The sequence below is a fragment of the Mesoplodon mirus genome (genome assembly GCF_964341445.2).
Source record: "Mesoplodon mirus genome assembly, chromosome: 5".
Taxonomy (NCBI): Eukaryota; Metazoa; Chordata; class Mammalia; order Artiodactyla; family Ziphiidae; genus Mesoplodon; species Mesoplodon mirus.
The window spans coordinates 680,535-704,874 of NC_138980.1; the positions used below are offsets into that span (position 1 = coordinate 680,535).

At 44.9% G+C, this 24,340-nt stretch overlaps 1 protein-coding gene across 2 annotated transcripts in view; it reads left to right on the forward strand.

Moving 5' to 3' along the window:
- GFPT2 (glutamine-fructose-6-phosphate transaminase 2) overlaps positions 1 to 22,534 on the forward strand; it is a 45,258-nt gene extending 22,724 nt beyond the window's left edge. For both annotated transcript variants that reach the window (XM_082621018.1, XM_082621019.1), the window contains 13 exons: positions 141 to 202; positions 2,586 to 2,665; positions 3,103 to 3,220; positions 8,972 to 9,135; positions 10,561 to 10,656; positions 10,736 to 10,833; positions 11,120 to 11,240; positions 13,868 to 14,025; positions 14,176 to 14,290; positions 17,010 to 17,137; positions 19,080 to 19,247; positions 20,273 to 20,434; positions 21,659 to 22,534. In XM_082621018.1, coding sequence (XP_082477144.1) covers positions 141 to 202; positions 2,586 to 2,665; positions 3,103 to 3,220; positions 8,972 to 9,135; positions 10,561 to 10,656; positions 10,736 to 10,833; positions 11,120 to 11,240; positions 13,868 to 14,025; positions 14,176 to 14,290; positions 17,010 to 17,137; positions 19,080 to 19,247; positions 20,273 to 20,434; positions 21,659 to 21,703 — 1,515 coding nt within the window. In that variant the 3' untranslated portion in view covers positions 21,704 to 22,534. The remainder of the gene's footprint in view (positions 1 to 140; positions 203 to 2,585; positions 2,666 to 3,102; positions 3,221 to 8,971; positions 9,136 to 10,560; positions 10,657 to 10,735; positions 10,834 to 11,119; positions 11,241 to 13,867; positions 14,026 to 14,175; positions 14,291 to 17,009; positions 17,138 to 19,079; positions 19,248 to 20,272; positions 20,435 to 21,658) is intronic.
- The last annotated feature ends 1,806 nt before the right edge of the window (positions 22,535 to 24,340 follow it).

A 24,340-nucleotide genomic window follows, 5' to 3' on the forward strand; every position in this document is an offset into this window, starting at 1 on the left:
AGCATCCTGAGTGAGTGACCCCAGGACTGCCCGCAGTGAAGAGGCTCCCAGGGGGAGCTGTCTGGGGTAGTGGGCTGAGCTGCAGCAGCCTAGCTTAGCCAGAGTAAGTTGTTCCTCACTCTCCTTTCCCGTCTTTTCAGGAAGGCGCATTTGCATTGGTTTTCAAGAGCATCCACTACCCCGGAGAAGCCGTGGCCACAAGGTGAGGCAGAACGCATTAACATTTCCAGTAACAAATAAATAAAATAAAATCACTTAGCTTGAGGCACAAGGGAGAAGTAGGGCCTCTGGCAAAACAGAAGGTGCTCACTCTATCTAAGGGACAACTGTGGCTTAGCCACAGAGAATGTACCCCACCATCTCTGAGGCTGGAGCTTCTGAATTTTTTAAAGAGAAACTAGAAAGTTGGATTTTTATTTGAAATCTCTAGACTTTTTTTTAGAAATTGACAACAAATTCAATCTAAAAATAAAGTTGTATAGCAAGGGCAGGTCCAGGTTTCAGGTCAACTTCAGAGATTCCCTTTAGAAAAAGCATGCAAAATTATGAACATGAAATTAGGAACAAAAATGAATGTTGATTTGAATCCAGTAAAGAAGAGGCCTTGAAGGCCAAGAGCTCAAGCTTCATCACCTTCATGCCAGGTGTGATCCAGGAATCAGCTGAGAGGGCCTGGGTCAGCCCACATGTCCTTCTGTTAGAGCCCTGTGGCCCCCAGCAATGTGTGGATTCACACAAGTGGGCACATGAGTGCCATCCTATAATTTTATATTCAGATGGGTGGATTATCCACCCATCCGTCCATCTGTCCATCCGCTCATTTGTCTATCTACCAATTTATCTGTCCATCTATCTATCCATCTGTCTATCCATCCATCAATCAATCTGACCATCTATCTACCCATCTATCCATCCATCCAACTAATATTTGTTGAACATTTACTGTGTACTGGGCCCTGGGGACTTAGTGACACCCAACCTGGTCCTACCCTTAAGGTAGCAGTCCCCAGCATCTTTGGCACCAGGGACCAGTTTCATGGAAGACGGTTTTTCCGTGGACCAGTGGCAGGGGGGATGGTTTCGGGATGATTCAAGCACGTTACATTTATTGTGCACTTTATTTCTATTATTATTACATTGTAATATATGATGAAATAACTATACAGCTCACCATAATGCAGAATCAGTGGGAGCCCTGAGCTTGTTTTCGCTTGCCACTCACCGATAGGGTTTTTTTTGTTTGTTTTGTTTTATTTATTTATTTATTTATTTATTTATTTATTTATGGCCGTGTTAGGTCTTCGTTTCTGTGCGACCAATAGGGTTTTGACATGAGTCTGCAAGCAGTTGATTTATTATGGTCTCTGTGCAGTCAAACCTCTCTGCTAATGATGATCTGTATTTGCGGCCGCTCCCCAACGCTAGCATCACTGGCTCAGCTCCACCTCAGATCGTCAGGCATTAGATTCTCATAAGGAGCGCGCAACCTAGATCCCTCACGTGCGCAGTGCATAGTAGGGTTTGCACTCCTGTGAGAATCTAATGCCACTGCTGATCTGACAGTAGGCAGAGCTCAGGCAGTAACGCGAGCGATGGGGAGCGGCCGTAAATATAGACGAAGCTTCGCTCACTTGCCCGCCCGCCACTCACCTCCTGCTGTGTGGCCTGGTTCCTAACAGGCCATGGATCGCTACTGTGGCCCGGGGGTTGGGGACCCCTGCCTTAAGGACTGGACACTTGTGCAGGAGGACAGAGCAGGGCAGAAGATGGTGATGCTCTGTGATGGAGGTTGGGAGGCAGTGCACGGGGGGCCTCAGGGGAAGCAGGTGTCAGCCTGGGGAAGGCAGGCAGAGAAACCAGCGTGAGCAAAGGCAAGGAGCCCAGAGTGATTGTGGTGGCGCTTTAGGGATCTGCAGTTAGGCCAGGATGGTGATGGGGAGGGGCACTGGTGGGACTTGAGGCTCTTCTAGTCTCAGTGTGTGCTTACTGACACCTTTTGTGTGCCAGGCATGGGTGACAAGAGCGAACAAGATTGTAGGGACACTGCCCTATGAAACTCAAGAGCTGGTGGGGAGTGGGGAGGAGGAGAGGCCCAGCTCTACAGGATCTAGGTTGCCCTGTGGTTGCAGGCTTCATTGTGAAGGCACTGGGGAGCCATTGAGAATGAACCTGTGGACCAGACTGTCATAGTATCTAGGCAGGAAATTATGTGAATATATTATGATTTTATTTTTTTCTGGGACAGGAACTAATTTACCATTTGGAATTTAAGCCTTTCAAATCAGAGAATTATACAATGCCAGTTGGTCCCTATCAAATTTTGAAACTCCTTCTAAAATCTATTATCATGTTATTACTAGTTTGCAGAAGAAGATAGTGTGAAGAAGCAGTAAAGCTTTACTTTTCTAAATTGTCTATAATTAGTGGCTCTATAACTTCTGGGACAAACCTTGGGATGTCTTGGGAGCACTTTGCACTGGGGAGAGGGCTAGATGCGGGGACCCTCTCTTCAGAGCTCAGAGGACATCCAGGCCAGCCCAGGGTGTCAAGGCAATGGGTAACTCGATTCCCTCTTGTCCCTACAGGAGAGGCAGCCCCCTGCTCATTGGAGTGAGGAGCAAATATAAACTATCCACAGAACAGATCCCCATCTTATACAGGACACGTAAGTTTCTTGAGCAGGACTTGAACGGCGCAGCACTGTTCTGGTGCCAGCAGCTCCCCTCAGAGGCAGGATGCCTTCCTTCACTCTGCTAGGGCCAGGTCCAAAAGGTTTTCATGCAACTGGGACGTGGCTCCATTTTTTCAAAAGCTTTTTCTTGTGGATATTTTCAAGCACATACCCAAGTTGAGGGAGCTGCTGCTGTGGTTCTGTTATATAAAGGCACCTGTGCCCTGATTGGAGTGTTGATTTGGTTTGTTTTGTTAATAGCCGATTCAGTGCTCTTACTATTTGGGGATCTTTTACGCAATTTGGCTGATGCAGCCAAAGCTAAAAATTGCACATTTCTCCCACACATATTCAAAGGGGAAATTGGCTTCTTCATGTTGTTCCAAGAAAATAGTCTAATGGGATTTGTGATCCTTTCCTTCATTTGCTAGGCAATATTGAGAATGTGAAGAATATCTGTAAAACAAGGATGAAGAGGCTGGACAGCTCGACCTGCCTTCACGCTGTAGGCGATAAAGCAGTGGAATTCTTCTTTGCTTCTGATGCAAGGTAGCTACACCTTGTTTCCTTTCTTTCCTAGGATTATGTAATCAAGAATGACTGGCTAAACACCCCCATTTCTTACTTACTCCCCCGTTTGAGCTGTTTTCTCAAGGGTCAGCAAGGCGAAGCGGGGATGGCAGATTTCAGCTCTCGGTGGCCCTCCTGACGGAATCCTTGCCCAGTGAGCACTTTTTACATGGCTGTCATCAGCAGTCCTGGTGGCCAAAGGCAAGGTCTACTGATCTACACAATGTTTTGGGCCTGTACAGGATAAATGAATTAATTGCCAACATTTTAAAATTAGGAAACTTCCCATAAAAATCTGAACTTCCAGCTTTTCTAAAAAACCAGCAGGTCTGAGCACACCAGGCTGCTCCCCCCAGCCCTCTTTGGGGCCATTCAAAGTCTGCTCCCTTTAGAATCTGGGGCAAGTGTCTCCAGACCTTTGGTCCTTCCTGAACCTTGCCCGCCTTTGCCAGAGTCTGACCATTCATACAAGACAGAGCCAAGACTGAGGGTTTTGGTCCAATAGATTCCAAAGTCCATGTTCTCATCAATACACCAAACAGTAATTCTGAAATTTGAGAAAGTAGGCTTCCTGCCCATTTTGGTACAAAAAAATGTATACACACACATACACTTAGAAAAGACCAAAACACTTTCCTGCTAGTTGAAATAGAAAACCACCATAAACACCACCATTACTACCTCCTTTATCCAAACCTTTATTATGCCCCTTTCCCACCAGCCTCTGGTAAGGCCTTGGTGTGAAGCAGGGAGGACACCAGGTGAGGTCTCCTGGGTCACATGAAGTAACGGGAAGCTACAGCCCAGGCTGCGAGGCCTATTTCAGCCCACAGCCAGCATTGTACTTAATGCTGATAGGAAAGGTCAGCGTTTCCCAAACTGTGTTCCTTAGGGCACCATTTCAATGAGAAGCTAATATTATTTCAATGATTCTAAGACATGCAATTATTCTATAGATTTTAACATCTGTAAGTGGCATCTGGCAATTATAATTTGCTACAGCTTTTATATACTTCTTAGAAGTATATAAAATAATCATGATCTTAAGATCAATGTTACCACTCTATGACATAAATCACAGCAAGATCCTTTTTGACCCACCTCCTAGAGAAATGGAAATAAAAACAAAAATAAACAAATGGGACCTAATGAAACTTCAAAGCTTTTGCACAGCAAAGGAAACCATAAACAAGACCAAAAGACAACCCTCAGAATGGGAGAAAATATTTGCAAATAAAGCAACTGACAAAGGATTAATCTCCAAAATTTATAAGCAGCTCATGCAGCTCAATAACAAAAAAACAAACAACCCAATCCAAAAATGGGCAGAAGACCTAAACAGACATATCTCCAAAGAAGATATACAGATTGCCAACAAACACATGAAAGAATGCTCAACATCATTAATCATTAGAGAAATGCGAATCAAAACCACAATGAGATATCATCTCACTCCGGTCAGAATGGCCATCATCAAAAAATCTAGAAACAATAAATGCTGGAGAGGGTGTGGCAAAAAGGAACACTCTTGCACTGTTGGTGGGAATGTGAATTGGTACAGCCACTATGGAGAACGGTATGGAGGTTCCTTAAAAAACTACAAATAGAACTACCATATGACCCAGCAATCCCACTACTGGGCATATACCCTGAGAAAACCATAATTCAAAAAGAGTCATGTACCAAAATGTTCATTGCAGCTCTATTTACAATAGCCAGGAGATGGAAGCAGCCTAAGTGTCCATCATCTGATGAATGGATAAAGAAGATGTGGCACATATATACAATGGAATATTACTCAGCCATAAAAAGAAACAAAATTGAGCTATTTGTAATGAGGTGGATGGACCTAGAGTCTGTCATACAGAGTGAAGTAAGTCAGAAAGAGAAAGACAAATACCGTATGCTAACACATATATATGGAATCTAAGAAAAAAACAAATGTCATGAAGCACTTAGGGGTAAGACGGGAATAAAGACACAGACCTACTGGAGAATGGACTTGAGGATATGGGGAGGGGGAAGGGTGAGCTGTGACAAAGTGAGAGAGTGACATGGACATATATACACTACCAAATGTAAAATAGATAGCTAGTGGGAAGCAGCCGCGTAGCACAGGGAGATCAGCTCGGTCCTTTGTGGCCACCTAGAGGGGTGGGATAGGGAGGGTGGGAGGGAGGGAGACGCAAGAAGGAAGAGATATGGGAACATATGTATATGAATATGTATAACTGATTCACTTTGTTATAAAGCAGAAACTAACACACCATTGTAAAGCAATTATACTCCAATAAAGATGTTAAAAAAAAAAATTTCAGAGGAGAAGTCACAGAGAAATTTGTCTTTGACCTGAACTTGAGTTTCCATTAAGATTGCAATGCAGGGATATTACAGATGAAGGCAATCACATAAACTTACTATACTGAAACTTGCAGAGGTTATGAGTGTTGTTCAAGATCCCAAAGCAAGTGCATTGTGGAATCAGAATTTTAAATGAGGCCTAATGAACTAAAAACAAACAAACAAAAACAAGCCCTTTCTGTGATACCATGTTGCCTTTGAAGTCGTTTTTTCGGTGGGTTGGTAGAAACTGGTTCCAGTGTTTCTGGCAGGAATAACTAGTTCTGTCCCCCCGTGGCCCCCCACCCCCGAGTTGATCCTCAAAGTTTCCTTTAGAATGGACTTGCTAAAATGCAGACATGCAAGTATTCACGACGCCTGTGTCCAATCATTTCTCCTGCCATTGCCTACTTCACTTCTGGATTATATGAACAATTCACTGTCTTCTCTTATGCTTTTCCCTCCTCCAAGAATTCCTTTCTCCCTATGGGGCACCTGGGAAACCCACTTCATTTTTCAAACCTCAGTTTACATATTACGTCTTTTGTGCAGTCTTCTTTTTAGTGTTGTGGTCACACGCTCCTTTTTGCTCCCCTTGCACTTCTGCATGCCTGACTGCTGCACTCGCTACACTGTATTGTAATTGTATTTCTTACATATCTCTGTCTTCTCCTGGGCAACATTCCTTGCGGCCAGGTACTACCTTTTTTCATCTATTGATGTTGCCTTAGCATGTTAACTTGTTGTGAAGTAGTTAGTTATAAAAATGAGATTTGATTAAATTGAAAATTGTTATGTAAAAAAAAAGATCAATGTTACCTTATATTCAATGAAGTATGGTAGATGTTTCTCAAAAAAAAAAAAGACAAATGCTTGAAAGGAGATTAAAGAATTATTTGTAGGCAATACAATTATATACTTTAAAAATCCACCTGAAAGGCTGTTAGAAGTAATACTCGTGGCTGGTCAGAGTGTAAAGGTGTAGAAATGCGACATTCCAGCAGTAGCCACTTGGCTGTCAGCTCAGTGAGGTGGGTGGGAGGGGACCACGTCTACCCTGTTCCCCCTCATGTCTGGCACAGTCGGCTCTCAGCGAACCTTTGTTGAACTAAAAAAGTAATCTGTTTACCACAGCTGAAAAAGAAGTTTGAATCCCTTAAAATAAATTTAAATAAATTTAAATAAAAATAGTCCAAGAACCTGTTTGGAGAAGACTACAGAAGTTTACCATGAGAAATAAGAAGAGATTTGAATAAAGGGAGAGATTCCACATTCCTTGGTAGGAAGCCTTAATATTATTCTGAAAACATTAATTGGTTTAAAGTTAATTTAATAATTAAAAATTATTTTGAAAGATATTGACTCTTCTTAATCTGTAAATTCGAAGCTATAATTAAAATCCTTGACATTATTTTGTTTGTTTAGGTTTTTGGAACTTAATAAAGTGATTCTATAATGTATTGTGTGTAGATGAAAAAGCATATACTGCAAAATAAGAGTGACAAAGGTGACCCTCTCAGGTACGAAGGCACGTAGAGCTCTCGTGACCACAGTGGCCAGCATTGCTGTGCACTTACGGCTGGACACTGTGCTGAGGGCTTCACCAAGTCTATCCCATTTAATAATCACAACAAACCTCTGGTGAAGGCACAGTGGTCATCTCCCAGTTTAAAGCAGAGGAACCCGAGATGGGCTCAGAGGGGTCATGTCTGTGTTGCCCGAGGGCACAGGCTGGTAAGAGACAGGGATGAGGATTCCACCTCAGGTCTAATTCCTGGGCCAGTAATTTTGATGACTGCCATCCATTTTGTAAATTAAAACAGTAATTATATTTAAACATGCAGATGTACACACACATGAATGCAAACACACGTATTAAGCACTGTCTGAAGGACAATACAGTGTAAGTAGCATTTATCTACTGGAGATTGAATCAGGCCATTTTTACTTCTTCCTCTGTTGCCTGTGTTTTCTGCTTTTTATTCAAAGAATGTATATTGTTTAAAATATTTTTTCCAGTGCAGTGGCTTTCCGTCCTTCTTTGTCTTTTTTCCCTAGGATCTGGAGACACCTCTCTTAGAGCCATAGAACTTGATTATTTCTCTTTTTAACTTTGCATCAGTTTTAAATGCTCATTTTTCTGCACAGGGCACATGTTGGTGTAGCACTTGGTAGAATGAGCGGTTTTTTCTCCCATGGTCCTTCAGGTACCACCTTCATGGTTTTTACCATATCTATGTACCACCTGTACTATTGATTACCTAACTTTCTTTTTCATTTACCAGCTTTTCTAACAATTTTATTTTTAAAAGAAACTTTCTGTTTCCATCTCAAGGGAAAAATCGTTATTTCCACACAGGGAAAGTTACTATAAAAATAAACACAATGACTGCACATTTCATTAGTGGATAGATCTTATAGTTTGCTTTTAAGTCCCCCTGCTTTTTCTTGCTTTGTGTGTGTGTGTGTGTGTGTGTGTGTGTGTAAGAAAAGGAGTCATCTGTCCTAATGAGTTTCCCACTATATGGATTTTGTTGAGTGCCTCCTCCATGTTCTTCTGTTCACCGTATTTCCTGCAAACAGAAGTTTACAGGTGTCTAGAAGCTTGATCTTCAGGTTTGATTTTTTTTTTTTTTTGGCATGACTATTTAATAGGTAGTGTGTCCTCCCATCAGGAGGCACTACGTCTTATTGTCTTTTTGTAGTACTGTTAAAATTGATCACGGGGTTCAAAGATCAGGAGCCTTATCCATCCATTATAAAGCTGCTCATAGCTTTTCATTTCTTCATTTCAGTAGCCACTGATGGACCTTGATTAGGGCTATTAATGATTAGGAATTCATAAGTTGACTATTATAATTCTATCATTCCTTCTTTATTAGCTATATTTCTCCTATAAAGAGAAACTTGCCTTCATAAACTGTGGTTATTCTGAAAGGTCATTTGGAAAGGCAAGATAAATGTTTCATCTTTTCCCTTTATGATTCAGAATGTGTTGGTTCCTGAGCATTCTCCAAAGGTGACATTGTTTGGATCCTGATTCAAGGAAAGCAATTATAAAAGGACATCTATGAGATTACTGGGGAAAATTGAACATACTGGATACTTGATGATATGAAGGAAAAACTATTACTCTTAGATGTGATAATGGTATAGTAGGGTGAAAAATAATCCTTGTCTTTTAGAGCTATAAGCTAAAAGGTTTACAGATGATTTAATGTCTGGGACTGGCTTCAAAATAATTCTGGGTGGAGGGGAGGGGCGGGAGGTATGAATCAATGTTTATATGCCATATCCTAAAATGCTATTCAGTGTTACTGATATGGACCCACATCTTGTAACTGTCAAGGACAGGCCCCATCTCTGACACCCATATTTTCCTTGCTCCAGTGCTATCATAGAACACACCAACCGGGTCATTTTCCTTGAGGATGATGACATTGCTGCAGTGGCTGATGGGAAACTCTCTATTCACCGGGTCAAGCGTTCGGCTAGTGATGACCCATCTCGAGCCATACAGACCTTGCAGATGGAATTGCAGCAAATCATGAAAGGCAGGTGTCCTCTGAGGGTCCCTGTGCAGCAGCCTCATGGGGCAGGTGCTCTGTGAGGGAGCTCCTGAGACTCTCTGCCCTGTCATGGGTGGGCACTACAGCCTTCCTGCCTGCTGTGAGCACCGGAGTGGGGCTGCAGGTGGTCTGTGGTTATACATCTCAGAGGATGTGGGGCGCCTGGCCTGGCTACTCCAAAGGGGCTTCTGACCATGTCCCGGCACCAGGTCTCCCTGCTTGAACTGACCCCAGTCCATCAACTACCTCCCTTTACAGAGTCTCTGGGACACATTCCTACACCCCAGGCATCATTTCTTCTCTGGATGAGAGGCCTGCAGTAACGGGGGACTTTGGACTACTTTCTCCTTGTGAGGGGGCCTATCTTCCTGCACCCACACTTGTCTCCCCATACCCTCCTCTCCACAGGGCAGCCTGGGTAAACGTTTAAGAAAGGGAATCATACCCTCTTATCCTGCTGTGTAAAGCCCTCCAATGGCTTCCCACTGTTCTTAGCATAAAACCCACACTCCTTGCCACAGCCCACAGCCAACCACACGCAGCCTGGCCCCACCTTGCACAACCCTTCTCCATTGTGCCCCTCCCTGCCCACCCTGGCTGCCTCACTGTTACTCAGACAGGCGGAGTGCTTGCTCCCCTGGGGGTCATGACACTCACTCAGCTTCGCACAGGACCAGCTCCTTTTGATCATCTCCCCTGAAACGTCACCCCCTCAGAGAGCCCTTCCCTGATCCGTATCTGCAATGGCCCGACCCCTCCTCACTTGCTCTGTTTGCTTCGTGGCACTCTTTCTACAAGCTCTCTGCCGAGGGCAGCAGACAGGGACACTGTGATGCTTGGCATCATGCATGTGTGTATCGCAGAGGACACTCCCGCCCTGTCTGTGGACACCTGTCGACAGGCATCAGGCACAGCACCTGTCGAGGGTCTTAGATGTCATCCGGTTTCATTCACATCAGAGCCCTAGAAATATGTGGCTGAAAAGATTTTTTGCTTTTTGTTTTAATACAGTGTATAGGAGGGTATTTGGTTTTAAAAAATTGCCTATTTCCTTAGGCTCGCTTAATTTGTACTTCCCTAAGTAGGTGGGTGTTAGGAAGTAAAGCACTTTACTTTCCTCTGGCCTTGCTAAGAGGAGCGTGGCCCAGGAAGGCCAGCCATGCATTTGTTACTTACATCCCTCCCTCCCTCAAGTTGCAGGGTCTGATATGCTCATTGAAGATAATAGTCATACCTTACCTGGCTTGTCACCATGAGTATCAGGGGGGACAATACCTGGAGACACCTTTTGTAATCTGCGGTAACCTTTACCTGTGTCACTGTGACTAACTGCATAACAACTGTTCTTCTTGATTAAAAGCTAAGCGGTGAAGGTTAAAATTGACATCCTGTTGATGTTTGTTTGCCCAGGTAACTTCAGTGCATTTATGCAGAAGGAGATATTTGAACAGCCAGAATCAGTTTTCAATACCATGAGAGGTCGGGTGAATTTTGAGACCAACACAGGTAATCCCTTGTCCGAGCCCTGGGTCAATGCACAACCCCTGTGTCGTGTCAGCATTAACACACTGCATGTGTCCTGCAGTGCTCCTGGGCGGCTTGAAGGACCACTTGAAGGAGATCAGACGATGTCGCCGGCTCATCGTGATTGGCTGTGGAACTAGCTACCACGCTGCTGTGGCCGTAAGTGCAACATGCTGGGCCCTTGATGGTGCCTGGGAGGCAGTGTTGGCTAGGACAAGATGAGCCTTGAATGCTGTCATGCATTTGGCCTTCCAGATTTGGTGCCATGAGCCAGTATGAGAACTGGCATGGAGCCCTTTCTCCTGCAGTTTGGCCTGTGAATGCCTGAAGTTCCCTGCTCACCTGGACGCAGAGATGCCATGTCATAAACTGTCTTAGAAGCCCAGCTGCCTTTGTCCCTGTAGCGCTCATGACTGACTTCAGTCCCCATTCTTGTTGGCTACAGACGCGGCAAGTGTTGGAGGAACTGACCGAGCTCCCGGTGATGGTTGAACTTGCTAGTGATTTTCTGGACAGGAACACACCTGTGTTCAGGGATGACGTTTGTTTTTTCATAAGCCAGTCAGGTAAGGGTTACAGGTTTTCGCTAGTTCATTTCAGGGCTCTGTCCTCTCAGTGACACACCATGCAGCTCCCTCCCTCCTTCATCCCATGAAGTTCTCTGCACATAGACCATGTGCCACACTCTCTCATGCCCAGGGTCATTCAACCCTCAGAGCCATCAGCTACCGTCCCATTTTATGGGGAGGGCCATGCAGCCAGGTTCTCCCTCCTCCTGCTGTTCCAAGTCCGGGACTTAAGGGACCACTCACCGAGATACTCAGAAATGTGTGCTGGGTTTAAATTAGAGGAAAGTTTAATTCTGCTGGTTGAGAGTCACTTCAAGAACTGTGTGGGCACCATACAGTGCTCACGCAACCCAACAGTGGGAGGCATGGGGAGACACTACTCAGGTGTAGAGAGCCCAGGCTACCCTCAGCTCAGGAAACCCTGCCTGGGTGGCATTCTAACACTAGGCTTGGGTGTTTGCTCCAGCTCAAGGCAGGACGGAGGGTCACGGAGATGACCCATAGCCATATGCTTGGAGTCCCCACGAGCTCTAAGAGGATTTTTATAACACTGAATTATGGAAAATCCCAAACTTTTATAAAAGAGAGACTTGCATAAAGAAGCACCTAGGCTCAGCAGTTATGTTATGGAATAACTCACCCATCTTGTGTCATCATATCTACTTTAACCCCTCCCCTTCACTGGGTTATTTTAAAGTCAGTCTCAGACATCATGTTATTTCATCCATAAATATTTCAGAACGTATCTCTAAATGATAAAAGAAAAAATATAACACCAACGTCATTATCGCAACTGAAGCATTAACAGCAATACCCTAATATCTTTATACTGCTTTCATTATGAATTTTCAATACCATTTCCATTTCAGTAACAAGCTAAGAAAAACTAACACAGACACACCCACCATCTAGCTGACCACCTCGTACCCAGGTGCTGCCCTCTGACTTCAGTTGCCACTGTTACCTTTGGGTTTACAATCCCGTCAGAGCCTAAAAATGTTTCATGAATTGGTGGAAGCCACTAACCAAAGAACAGAGGTGGTTTTAATGTGAAAATAATGCAGTGGCACCTCCTCAGTGACTTCATAGAAGGGGTTTAAAGTTTCATTTTGTTCAGCCCTTTACATTAAATTTTTTTTAACTGTATCAAAAATGGGGGCGTTGCCGATGAAGATAGAGCTCCCCTGCTCCCATAGGCGCTAAGGAAAGGAGTTGTGGCACCCCAGTGCACTAGACACAAGTCTGAGCAGAAACAGGGGAGGAGAATTGGGCCATAGTAGCACCAGCCTGCACTGCAGAGAAGTTAGGACAGCACAACCAAGAGTGGTGGCTGTGTGAACATTGAATGTTTGGTTTTATGTTCTGGATCATATTTAATTTAGCTTGAGTTCTTTAGGGCTTACAAACATAAGTTTGTGCTGGTTTATGCATGAACCTATTTAAGCTTTTTTATAAAAATAATTTAAGTACACACTAGGACAAGAAATGTTTTCTTTTAAAACAAGATCTGTTTGAGAAACACCATTTAGGGGCATTCTTGTTTTTTAACTTAAATCTCAGCCCATTCTGAATGGGCTAAAGACAGTTTAGAGTCTGAGAAAGGGCACTGGGAGCCAGGCCCACTCTATCACCCACAGCTACTTGGCCTTGAGTGAGTGAGGCATTGATTTGCTCCATCTCTGAGTACCTCATCCTCAAGGGAAAATGGGGATGATGCCCCCTACAGAGTTGTCATGAGCGTTCATTGAGACAGTGGATGAGCAAGCACTCGCCACGTAAATAGTAGCAAAATCGTGAATCTGAGAATCAACCAGGGCACAAGGCCAGACTATAGTGTGTTGAATAGGAAATGGGAAGTGAGAAAGTGGAGGAGTATGTATAAACCACTCTGTCTTAATATTCAAGAGAAATTAGATTAGAGAAGAGCCGGGACAAGACAATCTTGAGCCATTTTTAGAAAAAATAATCTCACATATTTTTCATGAAAACATCAATTGTAGAACTTAAGTGTTCTATTCAACACTTAATCATGAACAAACTTTTAATAAATTCCTTCCAAACTAGTTCCACTTACTAATCAGCTTTCATCTTCTAGTTACATAAATGATCACAATGAACCACATTAATGGCATTACTAAACACCCAAGTGATCGAGTGACTCCCATATGCCTGTGCTGTCAGGGTCCCCACATGGAGGCCCCATCCAGTAGAACAGTTTACCAACTTTCATGAGAAAGGTCTTAACATCCCCTAGAACATGCACTTCACACTGAGTGGTAAAATGAGAAGTGATAAATTAATTTCAACCTTCAAATTCAAATCCCTATGAATGTTTTATTTTCCTATTTACTTTTAAACCTAAAAGAGCTCTCCTTTTTCAAGATCTAAGTGCTGTGTTTTTGGTATTCATAGCCCTTGAATAAAGAACATCTTACATAAAAAAAAAAAAAAAGAGAATCAACCAGAAACATGGTTGAGCATGCATTTTCCTTTCTGAGCACACAGCGACTGTGTCTGGACATCAGTTTCTGCCCAAGGGCCAGAAGTAAATGAGTTGGGGGCTGGGGGGTAAGTCTGGCAGAGCCTACATACCTGTGAGCTGAAAAGAAGGACCTGTGTGGCAGGTGAGACCGCAGACACCCTCCTGGCACTGCGCTACTGTAAGGACCGCCGGGCCCTGACCGTGGGTGTCACCAACACTGTGGGCAGCTCCATCTCCCGAGAGACTGACTGCGGAGTCCACATCAATGCAGGACCGGAGATCGGCGTGGCCAGCACCAAGGTAGAAGGAGCCATGTGGGCACCCGCAGGAGGGCCTCTGCTGGGTGGGTGGACAGGGGGCCAAGAGTGGGGCCCAGGGATCTGTCTCATCTTGCGTGGCCACCACGTGCACAGCGCCCCGGCTCTGCCAGCACCAGTGTTTTGTCCTCAGGCTTATACCAGTCAGTTCATCTCCCTGGTGATGTTTGGTTTGATGATGTCCGAAGACCGCATTTCACTACAAAACAGAAGGCGAGAGATCATCCGTGGCCTGAGATCTTTACCTGGTATGTTCCAGAGCTCAACTGCTCATTATCAAATCCTGTGGACTGTTGCTGGCTGCTCTCTTACTTGACTCTATCCCATAAACAATGCTGTTAATCATTGCCTTCTCCTCAAAACTTTCACTTACCACTGAATCCCTGAAGCAGCCCCACTGGGCCAAGATTAAAGTCCACACTTGTCACCCGGCCATGGAGCCTTGCACTCTGGGACCCTGTGCCTCTGACCTCATCGAGCTCCCTCCCCCTCCCTGAGCTGCCTCACTGACCTTCTGATCCTCAGCAGTGCCAAGCTCTTTCCACCACAGGGCTTTTGCACTGGCTCTTTCCTCTACCGAAACCCTCTTTCTCCAGCTCTTCATATGACCGACGCCTCCCATCACCCAAGTCTCAGCTCAAATGTCACCTCCGGGACCCTCCCTGGCCACCCTAATAGGGGCACTAATCCCCTGCCCAGCTCTCTAAAAAACATTAGCCCATTTCTTTTCTTTATAGCACATACCATGATCTGAAATTACCTGTTCTCCTGTGAATTGGCTTGTCTTCCCCAACCGTGTCAGCTCAGTGAGCACACAGCCATGTCTGTCAGAGTCACTGCTGGATGCCAGGTGTCCAGCCGGGGCAGACATTCAGTAGTTGCTCAGGAAATACACAAGAAGGAGTGAATGGCCTCACACCTCTTCCTGGCCCAAACTGCTCCTTCACAGTCTCACCAGACTTTATTCTGGAACCAAGGGCAAACCCCAGGGAAGGCAGTGAGGGAAAGCCACCATGTAACCATACAAGGTCTAGGGGTCTGAATCTGACCAAGACAACATGCTGAAAATTTATTGACAAGAAAAACTTTCTTAACTTTAAGCCATATAATAATCCTGCAAAAACAGGACTCTATTCTGCTAAGTAGGCAGTTACCAAGATGTAAACCCAAAGGTCCTGGGGTCCCTTTCAGTCAAAACTATTTTCCTAGTAATATGTTATTTATAGTGAATACGATGCTTTTGCCTTTCTCTCTGTGAACATCTGCAAAGGCAGTGGTGGCCGCCGCTGGTACTAGCACATTTCAAGGCAGAGGCACCACACTGTTCCCATGACAGAAATGCACATAGCTTCACTTAGGAATGTCTTTGATGATACGGTAAAATGCATTAGTCTTATTAAACTGCAACACTTGTTAATATTCTATGTGACAAATGGGAGGTAGGCAGCACCCTGAGGTTGTTCCAGAGAAAAGCGCCCTATGATTGACTGAGTAACAAGCTGAGTTGGTACTTGGCAGACATTTTCTCAAAAGTGAACCAAGTTATCCCGACACGTTGAGAAAAACAACTGATAACAGTTTTTTGGGTTTTTTTTTTTTTGGTGTGGAGCACAGGCTCCGGACGCGCAGGCTCAGCGGCCATGGCTCACGGGCCCAGCCGCTCCGCGGCATGTGGGATCTTCCCGGACCTGGGGCACAAACCCATGTCCCCTGCATCGGCAGGCGGACTCTCAACCACTGCGCCACCAGGGAAGCCCCTGATAACACTTTTTGTTGCTAATGATAACCTTCGCGTTTTCAACCGAAACATGATCTGGAATACTTGTAGCTGTCAGCTCGAGTTTGACCTCCTCCCAATACTCAGAAACATCTCTGATGAGATCACAGTGATTTTAACAAATATGATTTTTTAAAAGAATATTTTATAATGAAATGTGTCCATTTTTAGAAGATTTGTGTAACTCAGTGAGCCAATATTTTGCAAATGGCCAATGCAGTGTTATAAAAGTATGCACATATAAAAGACCCATTTAAGTAAGTGCAAGATAGACTAATACATTTTAATGTAGCAAGGTAGGAAAAGTTTGTTGATATGATCTCAGATTCCACATTTGCACCTGCCCTTTTAAGAAATTGTCACCTCTTAAGTTTGGTGTACTATCAAAGAACATTCACAATTATTTGAAAAAGTTATTTAAATACGCCTTCTTTCTCCAAGTACAAATCTCTGTGAGGCCAGATTTTCTTCCTGTACTTCAACCAAAAAACCTATCACAACAGATTGAATGGGGAAGCAGATAAGAGAATCTGTCTTTTATGAAAAAGTCAGGCACTAAAGATTTGCAAAAATGTAAAATAGTGCCACTCTTCTCACTGATTTTTTTTCATTTCATGGGTTTATTGTTATTTTTAAATGAATTAATAAGTATCTTTAATTTTCTCAGTTTCTATTCTGGTAAATATTGATAGCTATAACCCACAAAAATAAAGGCTCTTAGAAGTTCACAGTAAATGTTAAGAGTGTAAGGGAGTCCTGAGACCAAAAAGTTTGAGAAGTGCTGCTCCAACCTACACAGGCTTTGTTTCCAGACATGGCATGTGGCCCGGATGAGGGACATTACTATGGAGTGTCAGCTGTGTGGCTGGTCAGCTGGGGATTTAGCCTCTCTGAACCTCTGTTGCCTTGCCTGTAAAATGGAGCTAGACATAACACTTCCCTACTTACCTTATGTGCTCAGGAAAGTATAAACACAAATACGAATCACCATCACAATAAAATCCTGGCCGATAACACAAGCTATTTCCCATAATCTACATTTAAAGTCCTTTTAAACTAATACAAGGAAGGCAAGTGTGTAAGTGATGTGAGTTCTAAAACCTTGTCTTATACACCATGACTTTTCTTTGTGAATCTTGCTTTATAATTGGTGTGACGGGCTCTCCCCCTCTGCTATGTGCTTGACTTAGAGCTGATCAAGGAAGTGTTGTCACTGGATGAGAAGATCCACGACCTGGCCCTGGAGCTCTACACACAGAGGTCGCTCCTGGTCATGGGCCGGGGCTATAACTATGCCACGTGCCTGGAAGGAGCGCTGGTGAGCCCCCTCTGACCAACCCCCACCTCCACAGGCCCCTGCATGACGTCAGGCATGGGAGACACCCCAAGAAACCAGCAGGAAGGAGGGCAGGGCATTGTGCTAGGGGAGGGGAGGGTGTCGCTCACTGACCAGGTATTCTAGCCCTGGCCACACGGATATGAGGGCTCCTGATCTCCTGAAGACAAAGGGGCAGGGCACCCTTATGGGAGCCCCTGAGGTGTCAACCTGCACCAGGCTCCATCTGGAATAGCTCATTCTTACCTCATGAGTATCTTCTGAGAGGCTGGTAGTTATTGTTTACATTTTACCCAGGAGGAAACTGAGCCTCCAAAAAATTCATCTTGCTCAAGATTACATAGTGGAAGTGATCAGCCTAAGATTTGAAATCAGGTCCATTTGGACTTTGCTTTTTTCCACTGCCACAAGCAGTCTGCATGGGAGGATTTGGGCAGACCAGAGTTGCAACGTTGGGTCTCTGTAGAGTGTCCCTGTTACTCCTCAAACTTCCAAGGGGAGCTGGGATCCTTCAGGAATGAGCATTGAAATTCCTGCATTTTTTATATCAGTGATTGGCTGTTTTGCCCACTGCAGCTATAAAGATCCATACCGGCTTAAGAGAAAGCCGATGGAGTAGGGGTAAGATGCCAGGACCACAGGGCTGCTGAGAGGGTGGGAAGTGATGTCCAGGGACCCGAGCCTAGTGCTTGCCCTTTACTCACTATCCACCTGCTGTTTATGGATCAACAAGCAAGGTAAATGGGAGACTGTCACAGGTGAGGCAGCATTTGGTACCCACACATGGGTATCATCTATAACTCAACTTGGCTGCCCTCCTCTCCCTGTGGGAACAAGTGGCTGCTCCCCACCACCACCCCCATTTGGAAGAACGATGCCAGTTGTGGGAAACATTCACAGTATTACAGGAAGTGGGGAGTGGGTGTGGGGTACAAGCCATGAATTGCCTGACTGCAGTGAGCTTCAACTCCCACATCCTTCCAGTGGATATTCTGACCCCTGTCAAAGGAAGTGAGGGGCCAGACAGACTGCTTCTCAGGGGTAATAGAGGCAATGCCTCGGTGGGGCACACTTTCAGCGCCCCAGCCCCGTGCCTCTGCCATCCGGTGTGGGCTGCTCAGCTGCAGCTCCTGAGTGTGCTGGTGAAAGATGAGTATTCAGCTGTGTCTCCAAGTTAGTCTTGGGGGAAAGAAAGAAGCTTTTACGCTGCTGCTGGCACAAGTCAGTGGCCCCTCTGTGGTGACTTGGGTACCAGCACTCCAGCTGTCTGCGGCATCCAGGATGGAGCCACACTCCTGACAATGTTTCCCTGACCCAAATAAATAGTTCTAGGGAGTTGAGAAATGTTTTCTTCAACACTCTCACCAGTTCGATGACATGGGTTTAATGGTAATTGAAAAAAATGCGTCTCTCTAAACATAGGGGGAAAACTCCATTAACACCCCAGTATGTGTGTGATTTTGCTTGATAGTTAAGTTGGAGCAACCCTTTGGAAGTTATTAATGATCTAGAATTGGGGGAGTGATTAATCAGATAATTGAATGAAGCTGTAGAATAAAATGCCATCATTACAAATTATAACTGTTAGGGAGGCCATGGGGCTGGCTCCAGAGGGGAAGGGGGAAAGCTAGAGTGACACTGACTTGTCCATCCAAGGGGGGTGACTGCATCCCAGAGCTGGTCTGTGTTCACAGGCTGTGTGCTGGGCTTTGTGCGTGCTCTGGACAGCAGCCAGCCCTCTCCCCTGGCCCTGGCCTTTTCGGCTGCCCTCAGTGCTGTTGACCGCTCCATATGTCCATCTGCCTCTTGGCCCTCAGCTCCCTGCTTCCTAGAATCGTTCCTTCCCGGCTCCCCTTTCTCCCCTCTGGCTGATCTGCTCCCTCTCTTCCCAGTGTGACACTGATCCCACCTCGTGTTTCCCCAGAAAATTAAAGAGATAACCTACATGCACTCAGAAGGCATCCTAGCTGGGGAGCTGAAGCATGGGCCCCTGGCGCTGATTGACAAGCAGATGCCCGTCATCATGGTCATCATGAAGGATCCCTGCTTTGCCAAATGCCAGAATGCCCTGCAGCAGGTCACGGCCCGCCAGGTGAGGGCTCTGTGCCAGGCTGGGCCACTTTTCTCCTGTTCTCTTCCACACATGCCCACCTCACCCACCATCTGCCGGTACCAGCTATGGGTATTCCTGCTGGGGAGTAGGCGTGAGCACTCACTCTCCCCTGGGGCCCCTCATGCGTGGTGCACATTCAGAAAGGGACTGGCCAGCCTGCGGTCATGCCCACAGAAGCTCTTAGGTGAGGCCCAGTGATCCAGATTGCCCAGAGTGGTCCTGGATCCCAGGCGTGGAGACCAGAGGAGGTCTGGTGGAGAGCCCTGGGGGTAGTTCTGATATTGGCCACCCAGAGTTAGTCAGATTTCACAGGTGAAGGGCACTGTCCTCCACAAGACCGCCCTCACTTCAGCCACTAGCTGCAATCTTTGGGCTTCCTAGGCCACCCACACTTCTGACCAACTGGATCCAAATTCAGGAGTTCCCACCACCCCCTCAGTTTCAATAATTCGCTAGAACTTGTAGAACACAGGCTGCTCTCTCTGCCCCGAACATTCTTCCCACACTTCTTCGGGGAGTTGGCCTCTCATCATTCAGGTCTCAATACAAATGTCTCCTTTTTAGAGAGCTCCTCGGACCTCACCACTGTCTCCCAATCATGTTACGGGGTTTTACTGCCCTGGTGGCTTTTATCTGAAATTCATTGTTATTTATCGGTTTGCTTATTTACGTTTTTGTTTTCCTACCACTTGACTATGAGCCCCTGGAGTAAGGGGTAAGAGCTTCTGCTCTTTGCAAGGTACATTGGAGCCACTCAGCAAATGGGTGCCGCATGAACGCAGCAGGAGGTGACCCCCTACCAGGGAAGCATACGAACCTCGCCAAAAAGCCTCCAAACTCTTTGTCCTTTACACAAATCGGATACATCGCCTCATCCATAACTCCAGCAAAAGCAAAAGATCACTGTTATGATTGCAATATGTTTATCTCAGAAACTGCTGTGTGTGAGGGATTGCTTCTTTCAGAGATGATCTGCATCTTGTGATCACATTTCTCTGTCTTAGGGTCGCCCAATCATACTGTGCTCCAAGGATGACACTGAAAGTTCCAAGTTTGCATATAAAACAATCGAGCTGCCCCACACCGTGGACTGCCTCCAGGGCATTCTGAGTGTGATTCCACTACAGCTCCTCTCCTTCCACCTGGCTGTACTCCGAGGATATGACGTACGTCTAAAAATTGCACATCACCCAGCAAAGGGGAGAGACTAACCCAGAGTTCCATTTGGTTCTTAAATACTTATTTGGCATAAAAATTCATGAGAAATATTTTCATTTAAAATAACTCTTTTTAAAGTAACTTATACCCCCTGAAAACAAGATGGGAACTGCAAGATGTATGAAGGCCATATTAAACCATAAGCTTCTCACCCAGAGGCAATGTTAATTAGCAAGTTTAATATTTTATTCCAGTCTTTTCCTTGTGCCTGTGAATTTTTAAAGACTTTTTTGAGATAATATCAAGGATGAAATTTTATAACTTTCTTTTTAACATATTACAAATATTTTCTCACATCTGAACTTGTAAGCAACATTTGATCATTGCACAATATTCCACCGCAGTCTTACAACATAGATTTTAACAATTACTTAACCAGTCTTCTATTATTTAAACTGTTTCTAATTTTTGGGAATATCTGCATAAATAACAATTGCAGTGAATTATCTTTGTACATACATCCTCCTCCCACATTAGAAGAATTTATCCTCAGTCTAGCAAATCATTCAACATTTTGGAACTCCTATATTGTCGATTTCTGTTCCAGAAAAGAACCAATTTATGATCTCACCGGAAAGTGTGTGTACAAAGAAATAGTTTTATTACAATTTTGAGAAGCTTTAAAAAAGACATATCAATACCAAAAACAATATAACAAACATCCGATGGTATATATATCATCCAGTATTGACATTTGCCAACAGTTTGTCATTTTTGTTTCTTCTCTTTTTTAATGTTATTGTAAATAAAATAAGACCCTGTAGATAAAGTTGAAGGCTACTTTATCAACCATCCTCAGTCACATTTCCTTCCCAGTCCCCACCCTTAACCAATCATTTAGTGCATCTACTTCCAAGAAAAGTAAATTTTTAACAGTACAAATTGAGCTAGCTGTTCTTAATAGCATGAATCATATCCTTTTAATAGTGTTAACACTGCATGACACATAGGTGCACCATAAATATTTATTGCATAAACTAAACATTGTACAGTTCAGTGAAGTTTCTGGAATAAGGAGCTGCTTCCAAGATGCAGGTCTCAAGGAGCTCATGGTTGGAGGTGCCCAGGAACACCTGTCTCCTTGTAGTCAAGTACTCTGAGAGTAGGCTTTATAAACACAGTGTGTTGCTGAGACTTGTGGGGTCCTGAGCCACTACTTTCTGTCATTTTAGGTTGACTTCCCCAGAAATCTGGCCAAGTCTGTAACCGTGGAATGAGAACAAGAGTGTGAGGAGACCATCACCACCTTTAATCTGATTCAAGACCTGTCCCAGTGACAGCAAGTGGGAAGAAAAGCTGGCATTCTGCGTGTTCTGAGTAGATTCCAGTAGAGCTTGACAGCTTTGACGTGCCTTGTACCCAAGTGCTTTGCTTACAGCAGATAGTGTTTCTCTTTGTCCTGAAGTTGCCAGAGGAGAAGGGAATCATTGTTTACACATGGGATCTGAGTGGACTTTTCCAATACCGTGCAATAGAGATACAGCTCTCTTCAGAGTAACTGTGAACCTTTTTTAACCAACACTAGTTAGTTTTAAAGACAAAATATTTATAATGACAATTGTATAGCTTTTAAGTTATTTTTCTAGTATGTGGCTTTCTGTAGCCGAGGTAACGCCCAGACCACGCCCTCAGGCCACCCAGTGCACCCAGTCTCCTGGCAGGGAGCATTCATCTCAGATTTGAGCGCCAGGCATTGCCCCTCTGGACTCCTTTCTCCTTTCCCATCCTCTCTTGGCTGCTCCTGAGTCCTGTCCCCTGACTTCAGGGAAGCCCCCTCCCACCATCTTCCTACGCCTCCTATAAGTCCTGTCAAATCTCAACTCCCTTCATCAGTGTCTTCTCATCTAAATCTCTCCGACAACTTCTCTCTGATCATGGTTCTTTTTAAGATCAGGCAGCATTTTGGTCCCTGCTCCTGCCCATAGTAAAACAGCCTGAAAAATCCCATGCAAGAGAGTAGTTTCAAGAGGGCTACCTTGGCCTCTATTTAAAAGCATGCACAATCAAAGTACTATGCAATTTTAAGACAATAAATACAGTACAATTTTTTTGTCTTGTGCGTGTGGATTTTTGAGGGCTCCTCAAAACAAACTCAGCAATGTCTTGTGGGGGCAGCCCTGTTTGTTGGTAGCCACACCCGTGACCTATGTGCTTCTAGGATGAAAATGAGGGCTATTTTAACAGAATGGAACAAAATGCAGAAGATCTGGGACTCTGGAATGAGAATTCACTGAACAGCTGTTGGAGGGGGTTGCCCAGAGCCTGAATGCAGCATACAGAGGTGAAACTCAAATTTGTACTTTTTTCCCCCAGTAAGCCTATAAAGTCATCAATTTTATTAATAGAATCAGGCAGGAAGATAGAAAGCCAGAGACAGAATTCTTGTGGAGTTCGAGTTTGGCTGTCTATGAAAGTGCTATCCCAGACAGCTCGAATGGTGTCTTCACGGCAACTACTTGGTATGTGTAGCTCTAGAATCCCATCAGATCTTTGTTCTGGATTATCTGCGGGTTATTCAGTGACTTTTCCATCCTCTTCCATGCTCTCCTCTGTATCACAGGGGTTGGAAACCTGGGAACTACATTTCCAGGTTAAATTCCACCAGCAAGAGACACTCCTGGGATATTTGAAAGACAGTTTAGAAATTATATTATTCAATGAGAAATTCATATCACTTATTCATATAACTTATTTCTGTGCTGGCAGAGGCAGACAGGAGGTCCTGTTGTGGCCCTTGGCACAAAAATACCCTCTATGGTGGGGCTCCCTAAAACTCACCCATCACTCAGTGCTCCAAGCTGTGGTGGCCACCAGCAGAGCTTTCCTGTGGCTCCTCCAAAATCCTAATTCTGGAGAGTTGGCAGGAACCCAAGGGGCTGTGATGGCATTCTCTGACCTTCCTCCTGCCCTTCTCGCCCTTCTCACAGATTAACAAGTGTGTAAGTCTTGTTGGAAATGCCTGCTCTGGTTTCTGTCTTCCTGACCAAACAATGACCAATACAACTCCAGGTTAGGAGACTACAAACTAGCCAGAACATTTTTATCTGAACAAGAACCAGAAAAATGTATTTCATCCCTAACATCTGAGAGGTGATGACCATCCTGACTTCTGTGCTCATTGTTCCCTTGCTTTTCTTTATAGTTCTACCTGTGTATCTACCCCATACAATAATACTCAAACAATCATACTGCCTAATCTTGAAATCAGAGGGCAAGCACACACCAGCCATGCAAGGAGTGGGCAGCACTGTCTCTGCTGGGCAGAGGCTCCAAGAGGAGGTGCGTGGAGCAGTCTTGGGTCTTGGTCTGACTTCCGCTTCTCTGAGAGGTGACAAGCCCCTTTCTGGGGATCTCACGAGCAAGGTCACAAGTGAGTCTTGGGAAACACTGGGCTCTCCACGGTCGGGTGCCTGGCAAGACTGAGGTGTAGACCAGGAGCTGGACATGCAGCAGAAGTCCGGTCAGTGAGAGTGGGCTGCTCTGTCCTTTCTATAGCTGAGCCCACCGTGGTCTACCTCCTGCTCTCAGGGAAAAGCTGGAAACTTCTTTGAGTGATATGCGTGTCCTCAGCAGAGCCTGAGGGGAGAGACCCTCATCAGCACATGGTCAAGACAAGCCAAGTACTGATGAGAATCTGGGCCAAGTTCTCCTGGGTTTTCTGTCCTTGGGTTAAGAAGATGGCCTGATGGAAGGGTGGGGGGGGGTCTTGGTGATGACAGTCTATGTGCCGGGTCACACTGCTACAGTGTGGCTCAGTTGCCCTCCACAGCTGCTGCAGAGCTGTCACCTTGGGATCACCTTTCACCATCCTCCAGGGGATTCTCTCCTCATCTCTCATGTCTCTTGCTTCCTGT